Below are 17,644 nucleotides of genomic sequence, written 5' to 3'. Positions count from 1 at the left end.
ATTAGACAGCGGATCTTTGTGCAAAATAAAAATTTTGTACTTAATTTGCAATCAACTGGAGTGAAATAAAAATTTCTTTTCTTTCTTAGTCGAAAATAATATAACAGTGGTTTTAAATTCTTCTATATACTGCGTTTTCACTGTTTCGACGTACTCATTTTTGTCATAAATGCATAAAATCCGCTGTCTAATAATTACAAATGTAATTAATTGTGCAATCCAAAAAATGAAAATAATATGTAGAATTACATTATCATAGAATGCTATAGAGAGAACGAAGTAGAGTATAATTCATAGATATAGTTTTCTAATCGATCGAAAGATCTAGACGCATTATGTGTCCCATAAGGTGTCAGGTCTATTCCTATATCTCGTCTGTGGTATTATTACGAAATGAGAACGCGAATCCCGCACCTTTGCAATCTTGCAAATGGGCAGAATACCGGCCCGGCCAGCAGGCCCCGGGCTCGAGCCCCTGCAAGTGATATCCGCGCATTGGCGCGCACAGGGACCCGGCCAAAATCGAGCCGGCTGCTATCTGGGTCTAAGGCCAAGGGGCTGGCAATCTATATATAATTATATACTCTCTGATAATATCTCGTCGGTGATTGGGTGATTCTGTATTCTGTACAATTCTGTATATCGAATCTTGAGCAATTCGATTTATTGTTTTCCCGCGCAAAGTTGTTGTCAGTTGTTGTGCAGGCACATGATCATTTGCAAGTCTGTTTAAACGTTGTTAGTGCGAATTGCGAATACTGTTAATACAATCTGTAAATATCAATCGAAGTGAAAATGGACGCTATAGACAGAGATCAAAGGCTCGAAGAGATACAAAGAGAATATGTTGATTTTTTGGACGACATGGTAAGTAAAAATATTCAACAGATAAATACGATTATTCCCTTTCTGATTATTCTTTAGGAGGATCAGGGTATCTATACTACTCTTGTTAAGAATATGATCGAAGAGAACAAGCGTAGATTGTTTGTAAATGTTAATGATTTGAGAAGAAAGAATCCCACTCGTGCGGCAAGGTGAGTATAGCAACATCAGATTTATAATTGTTTGGTTTACTAAATGCTTACAATAATGACTAACTTTACTTGTAGTTTGATAAATAACTGTTTCGAAGAACATCTTGCTTTTCAAAATGCATTGAAGCAATTTGTTGGAAGCATAGATACTGAGTATGCAAAAGGAAATGTAGATTTTTTTATAGCTTTCGAAGGAAGCTTTGGAAACAAGCACGTCACACCGAGAACTCTTACCTCTCGTTTTTTGAGTAATTTGGTATGCGTGGAGGGTATTGTTACAAAATGTAAGTTGAATTCCATAAACTTTCATGTTTAATGTCATATAGCACAACATAATACTATCTAATGCATACATGTAAATGTTATTAGGTTCCTTAGTGCGGCCAAAGGTTGTTAGAAGCGTTCACTATTGCAGTACAACAAAGACAGTAATGGAAAGAGCTTACACCGATTTAACTTCATTTGACGCGTTTCCACAATCTGCCGTGTACCCAACTCAAGTAATTCTTATAGCTTGTATTGTTCAATCTCTTAATACTAAACCTACCGACCATCAAAAGTATATAGTATTATAAAAATAACAAGATTAAATTTATTTATATTTTGTGCGATTTTTACTATAATATATAATGTGGAGTCAAAAAATATATTCAAAATCTGAAATGGGTCATTTGACCCCTCATGGTAGGTTTAGTGTTAATGATTAGAGATCATTTACAAATTTTAAAAATGTCCAATGTGTATTTTATCTATAGGATGAAGACGGTAATCCTCTAGAAACAGAATTTGGCCTTTCTACATATAAAGATCACCAAACACTCACTATACAAGAAATGCCTGAAAAAGCACCAACTGGCCAGTTACCAAGAAGCATTGATGTTGTGTGCGATAATGACTTGGTGGATCTCTGCAAACCAGGCGATAGAATTCAGGTTGTAGGAAGCTTCAGATGTTTACCTGGTAAACAAGGAGGATATACAACAGGCACCTTTAGGTTTGTCACTCGGAGAAACTTACTATAAATCTATTAGGACCGTATACATAGAGAATGTCTTATTTTTTAGAACAATATTAATTGCGAACAATATCATGCAATTGAGCAAGGAAGCTAATTTGACCATTTCTCACGATGATGTGGCTATGTGTAAAAAGCTAGCCAAGAACAATCCATGTAAGAACATTTTCGAGCTACTTGGCAAGTCACTGGCTCCTTCCATACATGGACATGATTACGTGAAGAAAGCAATATTATGTTTATTACTTGGCGGTGTCGAGAAACTATTACCTAATGGTACAAGATTGAGAGGGTAAGTACTTTCGCATAATGCGTGTACTGCATTTGCGTGTTCTTGCACACTTCTGATCGTAACGTGTCGTAAACACTTATTTTTCTGCAGAGATATCAACGTTATGCTGATCGGTGATCCATCAGTTGCAAAATCACAGCTTCTGCGTTACGTTCTGTGCACTGCACCGCGAGCAATACCAACTACTGGCAGAGGATCATCTGGTGTAGGTCTAACAGCTGCTGTAACTGTAGACAACGAAACAGGCGAGCGTAGATTGGAAGCTGGTGCTATGGTTTTGGCGGATCGAGGAATTATTTGTATAGACGAGTTCGATAAAATGTCGGATATAGATAGAACAGCTATACACGAGGTGATGGAACAAGGAAAGGTAACGATCGCCAAAGCCGGGATACATGCCAGCTTGAATGCAAGATGTTCTGTGCTGGCAGCTGCGAATCCAGTTTATGGAAGAGTAAGTGATGCTTTGAAAGTACAGTCTGTTTCACAAAAACGTACTCTCGAGATCTACAAAGAAATCAACTTTATGTAGAAGATTTATAGATATTAGAAAGTATATTTAAAGTACTATTACGCTATTTCTTAACACTAGGTTTACAGAGCTCTAGAAATAACTGTTTCACATTATTTTATAAACATAACAAGTATGCGTCTATCCAAATTTTTGGATAGAAACAGACTGTAACAGGTGTTCAAGAGTATTACTAGTATTCGACAGAAATGTTCATGTTCACAGTACGATCAGTATAAGACACCTATGGAGAACATTGGACTTCAAGATTCGCTGCTCTCACGTTTCGACTTATTGTTCGTCATGCTAGATATAGTGGATTCCGAGCAAGATCAAATTATCAGTGATCATGTTGTGAGGATGCACAGATACAGAAATCCGACGGAACAAGATGGAGAAGCGTTGCCTCTGGGTAGCAAAATAGACATACTGACTACTAAAAATCCTGATGAGATTCTTCCTGAAGGAGGAGAGACTCAGGTTTATCAAAAATATGATCCTTTGTTACATGGGCGTTTGCGTTCAAGAAGGTACTTGAATGAAAATCAACGCTACGACGAAACAACAGCGAATTTGATTGTAAAAGTTAATATTTTTCAGTGATCAAATTCTTTCTATAAATTTTATGAGAAAATACATTCACATTGCCCGCTGCATGAAACCTAAACTCACGGAAGAAGCTAGCGAAGCGATAGCTGCCGAATATTCAAAACTGAGGTCTGAGGAATCGGTGGAGTCCGACGTAGCAAGGGTATTTCATCGATCTCTATATTTCGAATTGTGCCGGTGATTATGAAAATGGCATGAGTCATACATATTTTGTTACGAGATATTTATACGTTCGTATTTAAATACCTTGGAAAATTTTCTATTCATCCCCATATGGAACAAAATGTTTCATAAGAAACATGAAAATGAAAACTTTTTTCGCTTACACTACTTTCATAATTACCGGTACAATTACTGCGATAAGAATTACTATGATCTGTACTTAATTAATTATCTTTTTATTCAGACTCAACCTGTAACGGCTCGTACTTTGGAAACGCTGATTCGATTATCTACGGCGCACGCGAAGGCTCGTTTGTCGAAGAACGTCACTGCCGAAGATGCACACGCTGCGATAGAATTAATAGAGTTTGCCTACTTCAAGCGAGTTCTAGAGAAAGAGAAGACGAAACGAAGACGACACGACAGCGAAGGAAGCGCGAACGAGGACGAACCAGCTGAGAGAACGAAGAAGAAACGCGCTAGACGAACAACCACGAATGGAGAGCAAGACCCTTATGATTTTGAAGATGAAGATGATAGTCATATCGATGAAGCTGCGAGCAGGCTTACTAGATCGCAAGCAAAAGCTGCTTCTACTCCTAGCAGGTCCGAAGGTACATCGCAGGACACTGAAAAGGCCTCGACTTCGGAATCTCCTGCAACAATTACCGAAGAAAGGTGAGTACAGAATTACAGAATGGTCTTTACATTGCATTCTAATTCAGTGAAAGCCTTACTTCTTATTTAGTTTGGTACGTGTGTTTTACATGTTATGTATACGTAATGTATTTTGTATAATTTCAGATTAAAAGTGTTCAGAACACTTCTTCACAAGTTGTTCCAACAGCAAAGGGCGCAATCGCTCCCACTGTCAAGAGTGCGGGAATACATCAACAGTGAACAGTCTGAAGAGTTCACATCGGGTGAAATTACTGCAGCGATTAATAAAATGTCCGATGCTAATCAGATAATGGCTGCGGACGATAATATTTTTCTCATGTAAACTATGCGCATTGCGTATAAGTCTTTCCTTTTATATTTTTGTACTTTTAACGCATTATAAATTATGTATATCTGTTATAACATTTTTACAAAATAGATGCCATTGAGTATTTTACATTTAAATGAGTTATTCATACACACGATTTGTCATTTCCTTCTTAAATAATTAATTGATTTCTTCCACGAATTAAGAAACAAGTTGAGAATAATTGTATCTATCAACATTTATTATCGTTCCGTTGTTACAGTACAGCACATTGGCACATAAACTAGCAACAGTGATCAACATTCATTACAATACTGTAAACAATATTATTTTATAGCTCTAAGTTCTCCTGATCTGTATATATATATATATATATATATTTATATATCAACTTATATCACATAGATAATATAAATAGTTGTGCTGTCTCATTTGAATATACATATCTAATATTTAGGCATTCTCTTCCCTTTACACATAATTTGTTCTATCCACGCTTCCGATTCTTATTTAAAAAATCCTTAATGATCTAATGTCATCAGTATCAACTACTTATCCACTAACTTCCTTTTCGTGATCAAGGTGAACATATTAAAAATCTGTTAGTGTTCAATCAAACTGCAACATACTTCAAATTCTGTTCATTTACATGTTTAATGGCATTTACTTAGAACAATATGCTGACAGTGAATTATTGATATCTCGTTTCTTTTTTACATGAACAATTCGTACAATCAAATGTTTGTTGAAGATATCAAGTCATTCAAACCTTTGCTATATACACAAAAACTTATGTATGACATTTACAAACAGATGCAAAAGTTTCACAACTGCCAATATTAAAGTTACTACTTTCTTATCATTATAATACAGGCCTTCAGGACGTAATGTTTCTGTTGTAAACGGATTCACATTACATTAGTTTTCGTTCGCATATTACGTATTCGATCGAGCCACGAATAACTCGTAGTTAAAGAACTCCGCAGTAATCGTTAATAGATAACGACAGACTCTTTATAATAGATTAATGTTAAATATACTTTATATGAAGGTGGATACAAAGATAGAGAAATTATTTATGGCTCAACCGAACAGATAAAACCTTCAACAACTGAATTGTTTCCAATAGAAAAGAAATCATTATTCGTGTTCCTTGTACTCATAGTTGTCCTCAACAACGTCAATTTGATTTATATTAATTAGCACTTCCGTGGTTCAATACTATTTTTTTATCGTACAAAACCTACCATGTATCTACATACTACTGTTCTATACAAATTCCGTACTTCAACATTGGTAACTGGCACAAAAAATATATGTGTAACGGAATTAACAAATTATTCTCAGTATGTGTAAAAACGCGTTGCACAATCTAAAAAACATTAATCTACGTGGAACCTGAGTATTTGCTGAGTAGAACGCTAACACACGAGGTAAACGAACTTATCTGTTAGCGGTTTCGAAGAATAGTGATCTTAAGTGCTGGAAGAAAGAAGTCTAAGCACAAAAATGACGTAACACGATTCCCCCGTGCATTCACGAAATTATTTCTGTGCTCTACGTGTGAAAATGAAACGGTAAAAAGTTTCAGCACTTATATAATGTTGCTTCGTATGGCTTAACGTAGAAAGCTCCTGTTAGAAGATTGTTGTGCGACATTGCTAGAAAATTATGCACTCAAAAAAATAGTCATCTTTTGTCATTTTTCATAGCCTTTCAGGAATCTCCTTTTCTCTATACCGAGGCTACAGGTATTTCTTCAAAACTTCTTTCTTTCTCTTGAATCATTATTTTTGGATAACTAATTCGCGCCAATTTGGTTCGTACATATGCAAATAAAACAGAAGCACATGCGAAGATGCATTGGAATGTGATTTACGTTTTGCACCATTTAAATTTTCATTTCGATCGTAGAAAAAGCATGTGCTCCATTTTTACAAGCATGCTTTTTGTATGAAAAGTTTAAACTTCGTCTTCGCTGGACTCACTGCTATATGCAAGTTGCTCCTTCCACCATTCGCGAACCTCTATCATAACGCTGGAAGGTTTTGGCGCGGTTGCCTTTGCATTCAAGACTTCTCGCTGTTGTCGGGGCGGTTCTGTGCTCTCTGTGAGATGTGGCAGATTATTTTTCGCCATTGCTTCAAATGAAATGCACGAGTTCAAACAAAACGACAGAGATGGTATTCGATCGATAAACATAGAAAAATAACTTACGCGGTGGTCTATTGTTCCTCTTTTTAGGTGGTGCATTTTTATCTTTTTCAGATCTGATCGAAGCCGAGTCTGATGACGTTGGAGTTAAATACTTCTTTCTTGATCCACTACCTATACTATCCGACCTTGGAAGAACTACAGGCTTCTTTGGTCTGTGTTTGGATCCATCCGCATCCTACTCGAAAACATACAGTCAGTTACATAATTGATGGCACACACTTTAAACGAAAATAACTTTTTTATGAATGGACCAGTCGATTTCAGTTTTTCTCTTTTAGGAGAGAAGGGAATGGTAAGCTAATGTGTCTACCTTTGTTTCTGTTTCCTCTTCTTTGTCTGCTTCTTTTCCCTTTTCTTCTGGATGTTCTTGTTGCTGTATAGGTTGATCAGCGTTTGCACGAAGACTAGCTACAAGGTCATTTTCTTGTTTCTGCGATATACAATTTATAAGATTCATAAAAATTGAGGTTAATCTGTTTTCAGCGGATGCATTTGGTGGAAACTCACCCCACTGGCTCGCTTCTTCTTCAAACAACCTTCCAGCCAATTTCTAATTGTTTGCTTAGCAACTTCCTCTTCAATGATGTACTCAAACTCCTCTCTCGCCAGCAATTCTTCCAGTTGAAGAGCTTTTCGAATATCAACTGACCGATATGACAGCATACTGCAAGAAGTATTGCACGAATGAAAGACAATGTCTCCAAAAATGGAATATAGGTAATTACCAGAAGTCTAGGTTTTGAATGTGTATTACAGATGCACGTGTACAACTTGTCAAATCTAGCTGTGCGGTTGACCAAAACTTAGGAATGCGTAGAAAAAAACAAAGACCGCACTCGACGAGAGAAGGATGCAACATTTGAACGGTAAGGTACACGCCTTGTCAAAAGTGTGTACTGTCCATTATTTCTTACAGCAGTAAATAGAAAACAACTGTTTATAATAGTTTATATGTTTGTGTGAATACACTTGTGTCACTTTACTTTTTAACTGAACTGTCGCCACGTGCACGGTGCCACGTGCATCGTTTGACAGGTGACGATCAGTTCTCTATCGTTGTGAAGTTCCGCCTATTTACCACTGCGCAGCGGGGTCATTTCCCCTTGCGGGGGACATTCAGCCGCACAGCTAGATTTAAATCATGACCAGTAGAGATTACTCTGTTATTAGCAGTCCGATCGAAAATGTTTTTATCAGGTATAGCATGATTTCAAGAGAGCTTTCACGTGATCATAGCAAACTTTTTGTCAACTCTTTTTGTTTTTCATGATTTTTCAAGGTCACCTTCAATTTTTTACAAATACACCTATTTGTTAGAAGATTTTAAGGCGAATTCGGTATCATAAGATAAAAAAATTTGCTATAATCACACGAGAAAGCTCTCTTGAAACCATGCTATACTTAATAAAAACATTTTCGATCGGACTGCTAATAACAGAGTAATCTCTACTGGTCACGATTCGTGGTTTACCCTGTATAACTATACAAAAAATTGTCTTAACAATAAGACCTGCAAAAAAAGTTAATTTGGAGTGCAAAAAGGCGAATATGATCGACAAAAGAATCTTGAGTGCAAAACCTGTAAAGTAATTATAAGTAATTACTCACTTAATGACATCGTGGAAAGTAACGTCTTCGCCATTGTTCAGTTTCTCCAATTCATAACACATATGCTTGAAGAGCAACCGATCCTTCTGCGGATCGGTCTCCAATCTGCCTTTCAACAACCGTAAAATGAACTTCACCTGAAACACACTAATACATCATTACTTCTAATCTAATTTATAACAGACTTCGAGATCGACAACAATATTTTCAGGCGTACCCGTTTCACTGGTATGACACCCTTCTGATGATTATCGACAACGTTCCAGGTATTCTGGAAATTTCTTATGTCGGCGTACGAAAGTAAGGCGTCCTCTTCGTTCGAGTAAAATAGAGAAAAGTTCTCCATGATAATAGCTGTTACGAAAGGATCAGATAATGTATCCGAGGCTGTTAAACCTGCAAGGAACCTGTAGCATCGCTGCCTGATAGATCAATTGGTACTTACCCACTAGAAGATTCAAGACAATGTAAGTAATGATTACATAGAATGTACAAAAATAAATTAAGGAAGCATGGAAATTGCCGCAATCAGTTTCCCAATAATTAGCAGCTGGTGTGCAATATGGTGGTTGTATCATGCAATCGTGCATTATTTTGTTCCAGTCTTCTCCTGTGACAATGCGAAAGAGCATAGCAACGCCAGTCACGGGTGATTCGAAATTGGCACGTCTAAACGATAAATCATTTTGTTTAGAGTCACATCGTATCAAAGACGCCTGCGCCATTGTATTATTCACAAGGAAAGGACACCGAGTTCGAATTTATAACAAAAATGAGTGAGTGCAATTTAAAACAGTGGAAATATTAAAAGATTTTGGGAGTATCAATATATTATTTTCATCACATTAAAGTTATTAATGAAAAATATAAATTTATATTTAGCTCCTGCATCTTGCAGTCGATGCACAAATTTTTTATTTTGCATAAACATCCGGAGTGTAATGATAAGTAATAGAACTCTACATATTCTACATATCGCCGCTAAATTTCGAAGAGGGCGTGACGAACTCCATGAAAATCTGTTCTATTTCATCAGTGTTTATACTCGTTAATCTATACAATATTAGTAAAAATAAGCTATCAGTGAACGTGTCCTTCCCTTGTTAGTTAAAATATTCCTGTTTTCTATGAATATGTAAACACATTACCTTCCTATACCTTCCCCGTATTTCACAGTTCCAAATATGATGGTGCCCGCTAAGGCGTAAAAGAAAACAAGAAGAAACATGCCGAATATAATGAAGAAACTTTTACACACGGACACTCCGACCGTCAACATCAACATTTTGAGAGTCGTGTGTTTGCCAGTGATGGTGAAAAACCTAAGGATCACGACCATAAAGCCGATTACATACGACAGATCGTTCTGTAAGAAATCATTCCTGTCATTTACAAGTCAATTAATTAGATTACCGAAACATAGAACACTGATTTAATTTCTTTTTTTTTTCTTAATTGTTTACCGGAGAGCAACGTACCTTCATTGTGCAATGAATGACGATCCAAATAACACCCATGACTGTCACGAGCAAATCATATCTGTTTCTTCTGGACTGCCAATAGCCACGTGGTGTAAAAGCAATATTTTTCATGATCACTTCCACGAGGAAGATCAGTGTCAGAATCGTGGAGACCGTAGCGAGTGCTTCCGTGTGTTCCTCCTCGATTCTCCACTTGAGTGTACGAAATGAAAGAGAGAAAAAGATTGGTATGTCGTTATGGCAATAATAGACACGTGTCGGTTTACTTTTACCACGGTCTAATGGTAGCCGGCAAGGAACAAATGATTCAAGGTAACAGTCTTTCGTGAATTGAGTAGAGTGCCTCCTCTATCTGAAGGTTACTACTGTTTTCAAAGTATCTGTATAGTATTTGTGAACAGTGTGTTGTGTGTTGTTACTATGCTTGTGACTGGGTGTGTGAGGAGAGGAGGAGGCGAGGATATATGTGTGTGATACACGAGAATAGATGAAAATTATCCAACTCACAGAAACGCATAGAAGAGCACTGTTTATGAGTACCATGACCGCAATGAATCTTTTGAAATAGATATTCTGAGTGATGTCATAGATAAACGCTCTGAATATCTTCCCATCCGGTCTGGGTGGCAAATGCAACGGTTGGGCGATCTTCAGTCGCTTTTTTAAATCGCACCTGGGTCACACATTAACGTACACCATCAGATTTTTCAGAAAACACGAACGTAATTGATTAATAGACTGCGGATTTTTATGCATTTATGAAGAAATTGGCTAGGTGAAATATAAAACAGTGAAAAATTAGAGAAATCTAAAAGTAGTATTATGTTGTTATCAGGTGTAAAATACTATTAGGGGATGAAATGAATTTGCATCTAACTCCTGCTGTCCACAATCTCTGCTGAACATTTTTATTTTGCATAAAGATCCGCAGTTTATTGATTGATTATGATTTTACCATCGTCTTTGATCGACAGTGAGTAACGCGGTCCCTTTGTTTTCAGAATAATTGGCGATAACAACACCAACAAACAAAGTCAAACCGATCATACACCCCAGAAAGATGTAGATGTGGATATAAATGGCGTGGACCTAGAAAATTATTGTTCCATAGCATCATCGTCGTGGTTATTTTGCGCCGTAACATATAGTGGTCGGTAAGTATGAAAAATGGGATGAAAATAAAGAAACTTACGGGACCGAGAGCCTTGATAAGAACGTCTCTAACGTCGAGCCATCCTTTAAACGAGAGCACCTCGAAAAGCGCCATCAGTGCATCCCCGATATGGTCGAAATTAAATCGCCTAGGATTTGCCCTAAAATATTTCACTGTCTGTTGAAAAATATTCTTCGATTTAGAATGGACAGTTTTGTACAGTAACGCCTACCAAACGCGCGGCACTAGTATAGATGGATAGCTCTCGTTTTGGCCCGGTCGCAATTTCATTTTCGTCACAAACACCCTCCTCATAAACACGCCGACACAGTCTTCCCGTTTCAGAATGGTTGGATCGTTGCAACGAGCTAATCTACCACCGTAAAGCTGTACACCGTAACTCGCAAATATGAACATCAATAGGATTAACAGAGTAGACACCTAAAAAGCTTCTTATTCATTCTTTGTCTGAACTCTTCGCATAAAATAGTACCCAGTAAGATCAACTGAGGGATTCGTAATACAAACAACTCTTTGAAAAACTACCGGTAGGTAAAGGGATAGTAAAAAATTGAATTTTCTTGCATTCTCTTTAAACACAAGTGTTGTAGAATATGCGCGTAAAAAGATTTACAATAGCAACAGCAACATCACGAGTCGTTCATGTTACAAATTCCTCAATGGAAAACCTTGGAAGAACTTGAACCGGCTTTGCGCCGAGATTATTTACCAATAAGATCTCTTTGAACCCCCTACACAATTCGTACACGACCTTCCTCATGTGCGGCACAAGTGTGAATATTCTCAGCGGTCTGACGCAACGCAAGATCATCAAAAGTTGAGCGCCGGAATTGGGCGGAACGCTTTTCGGCATCCAGCAAAGGAACACGAGACTAACCTGAATTGATCGTTGAATTAGCATGGGAAATGGATCAGAAAAAAAGACAAAAATGACCAGAATATCAATGAGATTGGATGCGAACGTACGACGTAAATAAAAACGTCCAAAACAGAGGCAACATCTTTGATGTAGGCCTTAGGCGTGAAAAATAATCCGTCCGCGAGGATCTTGAGCGCCAACTCGATGCTCATGAAGATAACGAAACCATACTCAGCGATTTGCAACGCGGGTACCTCCATAACGCGGTAACGTGGCGTTTCGAACATCATGGAGATGCAGGACATGGTCGTAGCAAAGATCATCACCCAATCTAGGTACGTGACCAAGCCGAGGAAGTTGCTAAAAAGCGTGTGGATTAAATTGGCCATTGTTAATTTCATGTCCGAGTCGGATGTTCAAGCAATGTTCTGCGCCATTCTACGGTGTGTCAAAAAAAAAGGAGCCAGATTCTAAACAGAAGCACTTACTGCAGACTCTTGTATTGAACTTTCCTCTCTTTGCCGGTCAACGGGTCTTTCACGTTCGTGTCATATCTCGCGTAAACGAGCGACTGACAAATCTTACGGAATTTGCTTTCTCGCGGCACCACGAACAACGGTGTATCGAAAAACGGGTGATTCTCGCGCAAATCCTCCTCGCGTTGGTTTCTACATTTGGGTGCAACAGGTGGTGAGAGCGTTAAGTCACAAACACGTGGTAGAAGTGATTTACTTGCTAATAAACAGTGCAGAATCGGTTGCTTTACCTGCGCATCTCAGCCTGCTGCCGCTTGGCTTGCAGTAATTTAATGTCCAAATCATGCGGTCTACTGCGGGAAGAACTCACTCTGTTTATTCCTCCAATATCACCATTCTCCATCAGGTGCTCATACGTTTGCTTTAGTTTGATGGAACCGCTGCGAACACTTCTCCTAATCGACCTGTAACGCAACAAAATTGTTAATTTACAAGCTCTTCGTTGTTCTCTAAACTATATGTTCGTTTAACGTGACTATTATGAATCGGACTTTGAGGATTGTTAATTAAAATGAGTAGTCTACCTAGTTACTCAACTTTTTGTAACTTACTTTTTTTGGTCGATGCGTAGTTGCTTGGCGCTGTTTACAGTACCTTGAGGCTTCAAAAGACCTTTTCCTGGTACCGGTATCATTGCAGAATCACCTAATAGAAGCCTCTGATTGTTGGAATCACTGTGGAACAGAGTATTACAAATATATAAAAAGGAACAGTATCAAAAGTTATATAAAAAATAACAATAATGAAAATATATGAGAAGTAACAAGTAATATTTAAGAATTATTGAGAATCATAATATATACTACTTTATAATGTAGGTAACGGCTGCTTTTTTGAGGCTAGTAACAACGTTTCGGACTTTCGGCGGATTGTTTAAAATCTTAACTGGACGTTGTTTCCTGTATATCATTTTTGAGTCGAAGGTCTCATTTACTTTCTTTACACCTTCGTTCTCTTCATTTTCCATCTCGAAAACGAACTGTCGCATGAAGCTCTCACGTACCTAGATTTAAAAAATATCACACGTTTATTTTATTCGTGATAAAACGTTTAAATTGAACAATTATAATATTACCTTTGGGAGATTGAAATCTGATGGTACTTTATGTAAGCATGTCATTTGAGGACTATCTGGAAATTTTTCAAAAATTCTCAACCTAAATGGTAAAGTTTCTTTTATCTCTGCGCTTTGTTCGCGAAATTTCAGTTGCTTTAGTTTTTTAATATCCTCATCCAATTCGAGATTATCCAATATGACTGCGACGAACAGACTCAACACAATCTTGAAAAGTGAACCAGAAGTCGGTGCATGATCATCGTGTGATTAATAGACTGCGGATTTTATGCATTTATGACAAAAATGAGTACATACAATTTAGAACAGTGGAGGTATTAAAGAGATTTAAGGCCACCAGTGTATTAGTTTTACCTTAATAAGATAATTAAAAGAAGAGTGAAATTTTTATTTGACTCCTGTGTCTTGCAATCAATGCAAACATTTTTTATTTTGCATAAAGATCCGCAGTCTAGTGATTAAACTGTTATAAGAATAATTCTTACCAGTGTGACGAAAAGATGATATAAAATAAAGTATACAGCTACAAAGGGTCCCATTGTCTCGTGCGTTCGCAGCATGGTTTCATCCATAACGTCGACCCAAGCTTCTTGCGTGAGGATTTGGAACATAGACATAAATGCCTGCAAGAGAGTTTAGAAATTATTTTATACAGAAAGAGAATGCATGATTTAATATACCTTACCTCAGCAAAGGTTTCAAATTTGGTAAAATCACAGAGGAAACAGAACAATTGCATAGAGATGCTGGACGATATAACCAGTAACCACATGGTAAAAATAATGAGACCACCAAGCTTTTTTCCAGGTCCAAATATTTTGTACACGAAGTCCTCTAACATTGGCGATGCTTTGATCAGCCTAACTACTCTCAGAACCTAGTTTTAAAGCACATTTCATTAGTTTAAGACCACATACTTCAATTCTGCTCCTAACTATTGGGTTGGAACGAAAGTTCGTAACGTTTGTAAATTAAAATTGAAAGCTAAAATTCAGATATTTATTCATAGATTTATTCAATAACATATTTTCCATTTTGTTCTATTACTTTTCGCCATTTTCGAGGTAACTTTTCGTGTTATTGAATAAACATATGAATAAATACCTTAATTTTATCTTCGATTCTTAATTTGAAAACGCTACGAACTTTCTTTCCAACCCAATATTTCATTAATTCTTATTTTGTGTTTCAGGAGAAAATCGAATGAACATGAGGGTAGAAACCTGAAAATATGTGAATCCAGTAAGATAGAAGAACGGAATGATGTGTATGGTTGTACCAATTGCCAGCAGCAGCTCGAATTTGTGAATCGAATGCTTGTAATAACTGCGGAATCCGAGGCACCATATTTTGAAAAAGGTTTCGAGGTCCAAGAATATCGTAAACGCAATCTCGGCGTAATAATAATTGTCGTAGTACGTGTGCCTTGGTTTCTCATCGTGCTTGAAACTCATTGTCGCGGTGGTAATGCCGTTCGCCAAAATGGCGCACATTACTACCATCCGGAAGTGAGGAGATCTCAGGATCGCATGGCATACCGGAGATGCTAGACCACCGTGTTTGTTTTCATCTAAAGTTACCAAACTCCAGCCGTTATCGTCACCAATTAAAGTCTGAAAGATGATGTCTTTGCATTATCGAGAAATGAGAAAGCGCATCCCGCACCCTTGCAATCCTGGAAACGAGACTAGCCCCTTAACAAAATAATGATTGGCTCTTTACTAACTTGTGACGCAGTACTATTGCTGATATGTCCTCTGACTCCCCACATTTGCTGAAACTGTACGCGTATTTCGTTAAAAGTCTCCGTGATAACAGCAATGAAAACGTTCTTCACAAGCCACGCTAAGAAAAATATCATTGTACTGAAGTAAAGGACTGCACGCCAGGCTGGCAGGCTGTCTATAGCACGGTACATAATGAAAACCCAACCCTCTTGTGACGCAGCTTGATAAACAGTAAAAATACTTGTAGCTGAAAATAAAAATGATTCCTTTAGCTATCGATTGTCAAATATTCGAACTAGACTGCAGATTTTATGTATATATAACAAAAACGAGAGTAAGTGAAACGCAAAACAGAAGAACAGAGCCTATTAAAATTCTCATGAAGACGAATCAATATTTTTATATAACTCTCTTTAGTTGTAATCGATGCAGACAATTTTTATTTTGCACGAAGATCCGCAGTCTAATTATAACAAAATGTTTTAACGCTTAATCCGTCATTATTACCAAATTCGTCGAAACCATTGAAACCCATAATATACTTTGACAATTCGAGTTTCATACAGGTCATCCCTTCTGGACACTGATATCCTGATTCAGGATCAGTTGAGCAGAACGTATCTGGAATAGCTAGACTATTTATAGTTATGTGCTTTGGATGGGTTGTGTTGAGAACGCAGTGGTTTTTCAATTCTCCAAACAACTGAACACCCAGCAGGCCGTATAGGGACATGAAGAACAGGAAGAAAAGAGTCACATTATATATTTGTTGGCTTGAACGTCTGAAAGTATAAATTAACAACATGTAGAAGTACTATATTATATATTCACTAACGTTTCAAACAATAAAATAGTTCCATACTTGAATATCTGATTAATTCTAGCTTTCGGCATGGAGAACTTAAGGAAGACTCTCAGGAAGCGTATCATAATTAAAGGTCTTGGTGCCCGTAATATTGAAACGCAACTAAATTTTGTAACAAGCCCTAGCATTTCGAACATCTGTAAAATTACGGACAACCAGAGGAAGACAACCATACTCCCATCAAATTGGCACCAATGGTCATTCAAATAAGATTTTTCCTTCTGCAATCAAATATATACAACATTTAACACCGAGTTTACAAATGTACAAACTATGCGAGCTATAACTTCAGATTACCTGTAGTATACCTCTAATGTACATCTTGGCGATCATTTCAGCGGTAAATAAAAACGTAACGATTAAGTCGCAAATGAAGGTAACATACTGAAAGGGCGGATAATATTCAAAAGTCTTAGGAGTATTCAAGCAAACAGAAATTAATGATACTAGGGCGCAGAACCTCATCAATCTTCTAATCCACCGCTGAAACAATTAAGCAAACATTATCGTAATCTGATAAACATCAGGCCAGCTTCAAGAATGTGTTATATTCATGGAGATATTACCTTGTTCACCCATTCTATGTCAGTGCTCTCATTGAGGGACTCCTCTGGCCCATAATCGGCCAGAACGGTGTCCCCCTTGAGGCTCTGCTTGCGCCCCAGCATCATAATAGGTATTATGTTTGCAATGGTGAGGCCTAAAACCAAAATACTTATTAAACATGTATTTGCGTAAGAGATTTTCTGTTAGAGCATTAACACTACGTTTACGAGTTCCAGTATTTTTAATTTACCATCATTGAGATCGTAAAGGTGCACGAGGAATTATTCAACAAACTAATTGTTTTAAGTATATATTATAAAAAGAATGGCGAGAAAATTTGGATAGAGATATTCTTGTTATTTTTATAAAGTAATGTAATATAGTCACTTTTAGTGCTCCGTAAATGTGATAAGAAATCGCCGGTAGGTAAAGCGTTAATAATGTCAAGATTGGTGTTATTTGCCGCTATCTTGTTGACAAATATTCTGAAGCATAGCAATTTCCTTCGTAGTATTGTCGAGATGGTTACTACGTAAAATGGTAATGAATAAAAAGAATTTTGAGGTTTAGAGAGACTGAAATGCTGAAGAACATGCAGTTGTTGATTTTGTAAATCTCAGAAACGTATATAAAGTTAAGACCTTTGTAACCCTTGGGTCAGAACTATTTCTAGTATCATGCTTGCTAAAGTGATTTAATTGATGGCATTGACCCACCTTTTTTTTAACAGTTTGGACGTCGACAAGTATTGCCTTTACGGCAGTTCGTATAGACTACATTTCAGTATAAAGCAACGAGAGAGCTTAACGTGTAATAAACATCTTAGCAGTAACAACAAGCTGGTGGCATGGCGGTGAACATTTTTTGGTCGGATTCCCCGAGCTTCCCAGCGATAGTGAAAGCACCGTGAGCATGAGCAGACAGAGCCTCCCGCCGTGAATA

The 17,644-nt window shown here is 37.3% G+C and overlaps 2 protein-coding genes and 1 long non-coding RNA gene across 8 annotated transcripts; 2 read left to right on the top strand and 1 right to left on the bottom strand.

Moving 5' to 3' along the window:
• Nucleotides 1–357: 357 nt before the first annotated feature.
• Mcm3 (minichromosome maintenance 3) lies at nt 358–5,096 on the top strand. The gene is made up of 11 exons (XM_076422899.1): nt 358–867; nt 925–1,037; nt 1,113–1,321; nt 1,407–1,537; nt 1,793–2,031; nt 2,102–2,344; nt 2,435–2,798; nt 3,081–3,385; nt 3,456–3,606; nt 3,871–4,304; nt 4,431–5,096. The coding sequence occupies exons 1-11, from the start codon at nt 796–798 to the stop codon at nt 4,627–4,629; spliced, it is 2,460 nt and encodes an 819-aa protein (XP_076279014.1). The 5' UTR covers nt 358–795; the 3' UTR covers nt 4,630–5,096.
• Nucleotides 4,838–17,588, bottom strand: LOC143208417 (sodium leak channel NALCN-like). 5 transcript variants are annotated; one of them, XM_076422864.1, is made up of 29 exons: nt 17,419–17,586; nt 16,723–16,856; nt 16,454–16,639; nt 16,154–16,377; nt 15,799–16,073; nt 15,291–15,538; nt 14,788–15,177; nt 14,250–14,441; nt 14,050–14,187; nt 13,565–13,771; nt 13,293–13,492; nt 13,041–13,163; nt 12,720–12,893; nt 12,442–12,621; nt 12,061–12,313; nt 11,804–11,971; nt 11,306–11,514; nt 11,113–11,233; nt 10,876–11,009; nt 10,428–10,593; nt 9,918–10,112; nt 9,588–9,805; nt 8,885–9,108; nt 8,657–8,793; nt 8,440–8,576; nt 7,339–7,495; nt 7,142–7,261; nt 6,832–7,006; nt 4,838–6,722 (listed from the first exon to the last, which is right to left on the bottom strand). In XM_076422864.1, exons 2-29 carry the CDS (start codon nt 16,825–16,827, stop codon nt 6,577–6,579), a joined length of 5,202 nt encoding a protein of 1,733 aa, XP_076278979.1. In that variant the 5' UTR covers nt 16,828–16,856; nt 17,419–17,586; the 3' UTR covers nt 4,838–6,576. The 5 variants fall into 5 exon arrangements, 4 of the variants coding, with proteins under 4 accessions (XP_076278979.1, XP_076278976.1, XP_076278978.1 ...); XM_076422861.1 differs by having other exon boundaries at nt 4,838–6,755; nt 17,419–17,585; XM_076422863.1 differs by having other exon boundaries at nt 4,838–6,755; nt 13,296–13,492; nt 17,419–17,585.
• On the top strand, nt 7,990–16,410 carry LOC143208452 (uncharacterized). Of its 2 annotated transcripts, XR_013008909.1 has the most exons (8): nt 7,990–8,417; nt 8,651–8,906; nt 9,043–9,215; nt 9,616–9,807; nt 10,922–11,074; nt 11,419–11,621; nt 14,757–16,102; nt 16,176–16,410. It is a non-coding gene; the product is annotated as an uncharacterized LOC143208452 (long non-coding RNA). The 2 variants fall into 2 exon arrangements; XR_013008908.1 differs by lacking the exons at nt 14,757–16,102; nt 16,176–16,410 and having other exon boundaries at nt 7,996–8,417; nt 11,419–12,289.
• Nucleotides 17,589–17,644: the final 56 nt, after the last annotated feature.

This window comes from Lasioglossum baleicum, chromosome 4, assembly GCF_051020765.1.
Source record: "Lasioglossum baleicum chromosome 4, iyLasBale1, whole genome shotgun sequence".
In the NCBI taxonomy this organism is placed as follows: Eukaryota; Metazoa; Arthropoda; class Insecta; order Hymenoptera; family Halictidae; genus Lasioglossum; species Lasioglossum baleicum.
Note: the sequence above shows the minus strand (reverse complement) of the source record. Positions and strands in the feature narration are given on the sequence as shown.

Coding starts and splice junctions, on each gene's coding strand:
- Mcm3 (XM_076422899.1), top strand. CDS start 796: ATGGACGCTATAGACAGAGATCAAAGGCTCGAAGAGATACAAAGAGAA. Junction 1,538..1,792: donor CTGCCGTGTACCCAACTCAA/GTAATTCTTATA, acceptor TTTTATCTATAG/GATGAAGACGGTAATCCTCT. Junction 2,799..3,080: donor CGAATCCAGTTTATGGAAGA/GTAAGTGATGCT, acceptor TCATGTTCACAG/TACGATCAGTATAAGACACC.
- LOC143208417 (XM_076422861.1), bottom strand. CDS start 16,827: ATGATGCTGGGGCGCAAGCAGAGCCTCAAGGGGGACACCGTTCTGGCC. Junction 13,493..13,564: donor CAGATTTCAATCTCCCAAAG/GTAATATTATAA, acceptor TTTTAAATCTAG/GTACGTGAGAGCTTCATGCG. Junction 8,577..8,656: donor GTGTCATACCAGTGAAACGG/GTACGCCTGAAA, acceptor AGTGTGTTTCAG/GTGAAGTTCATTTTACGGTT.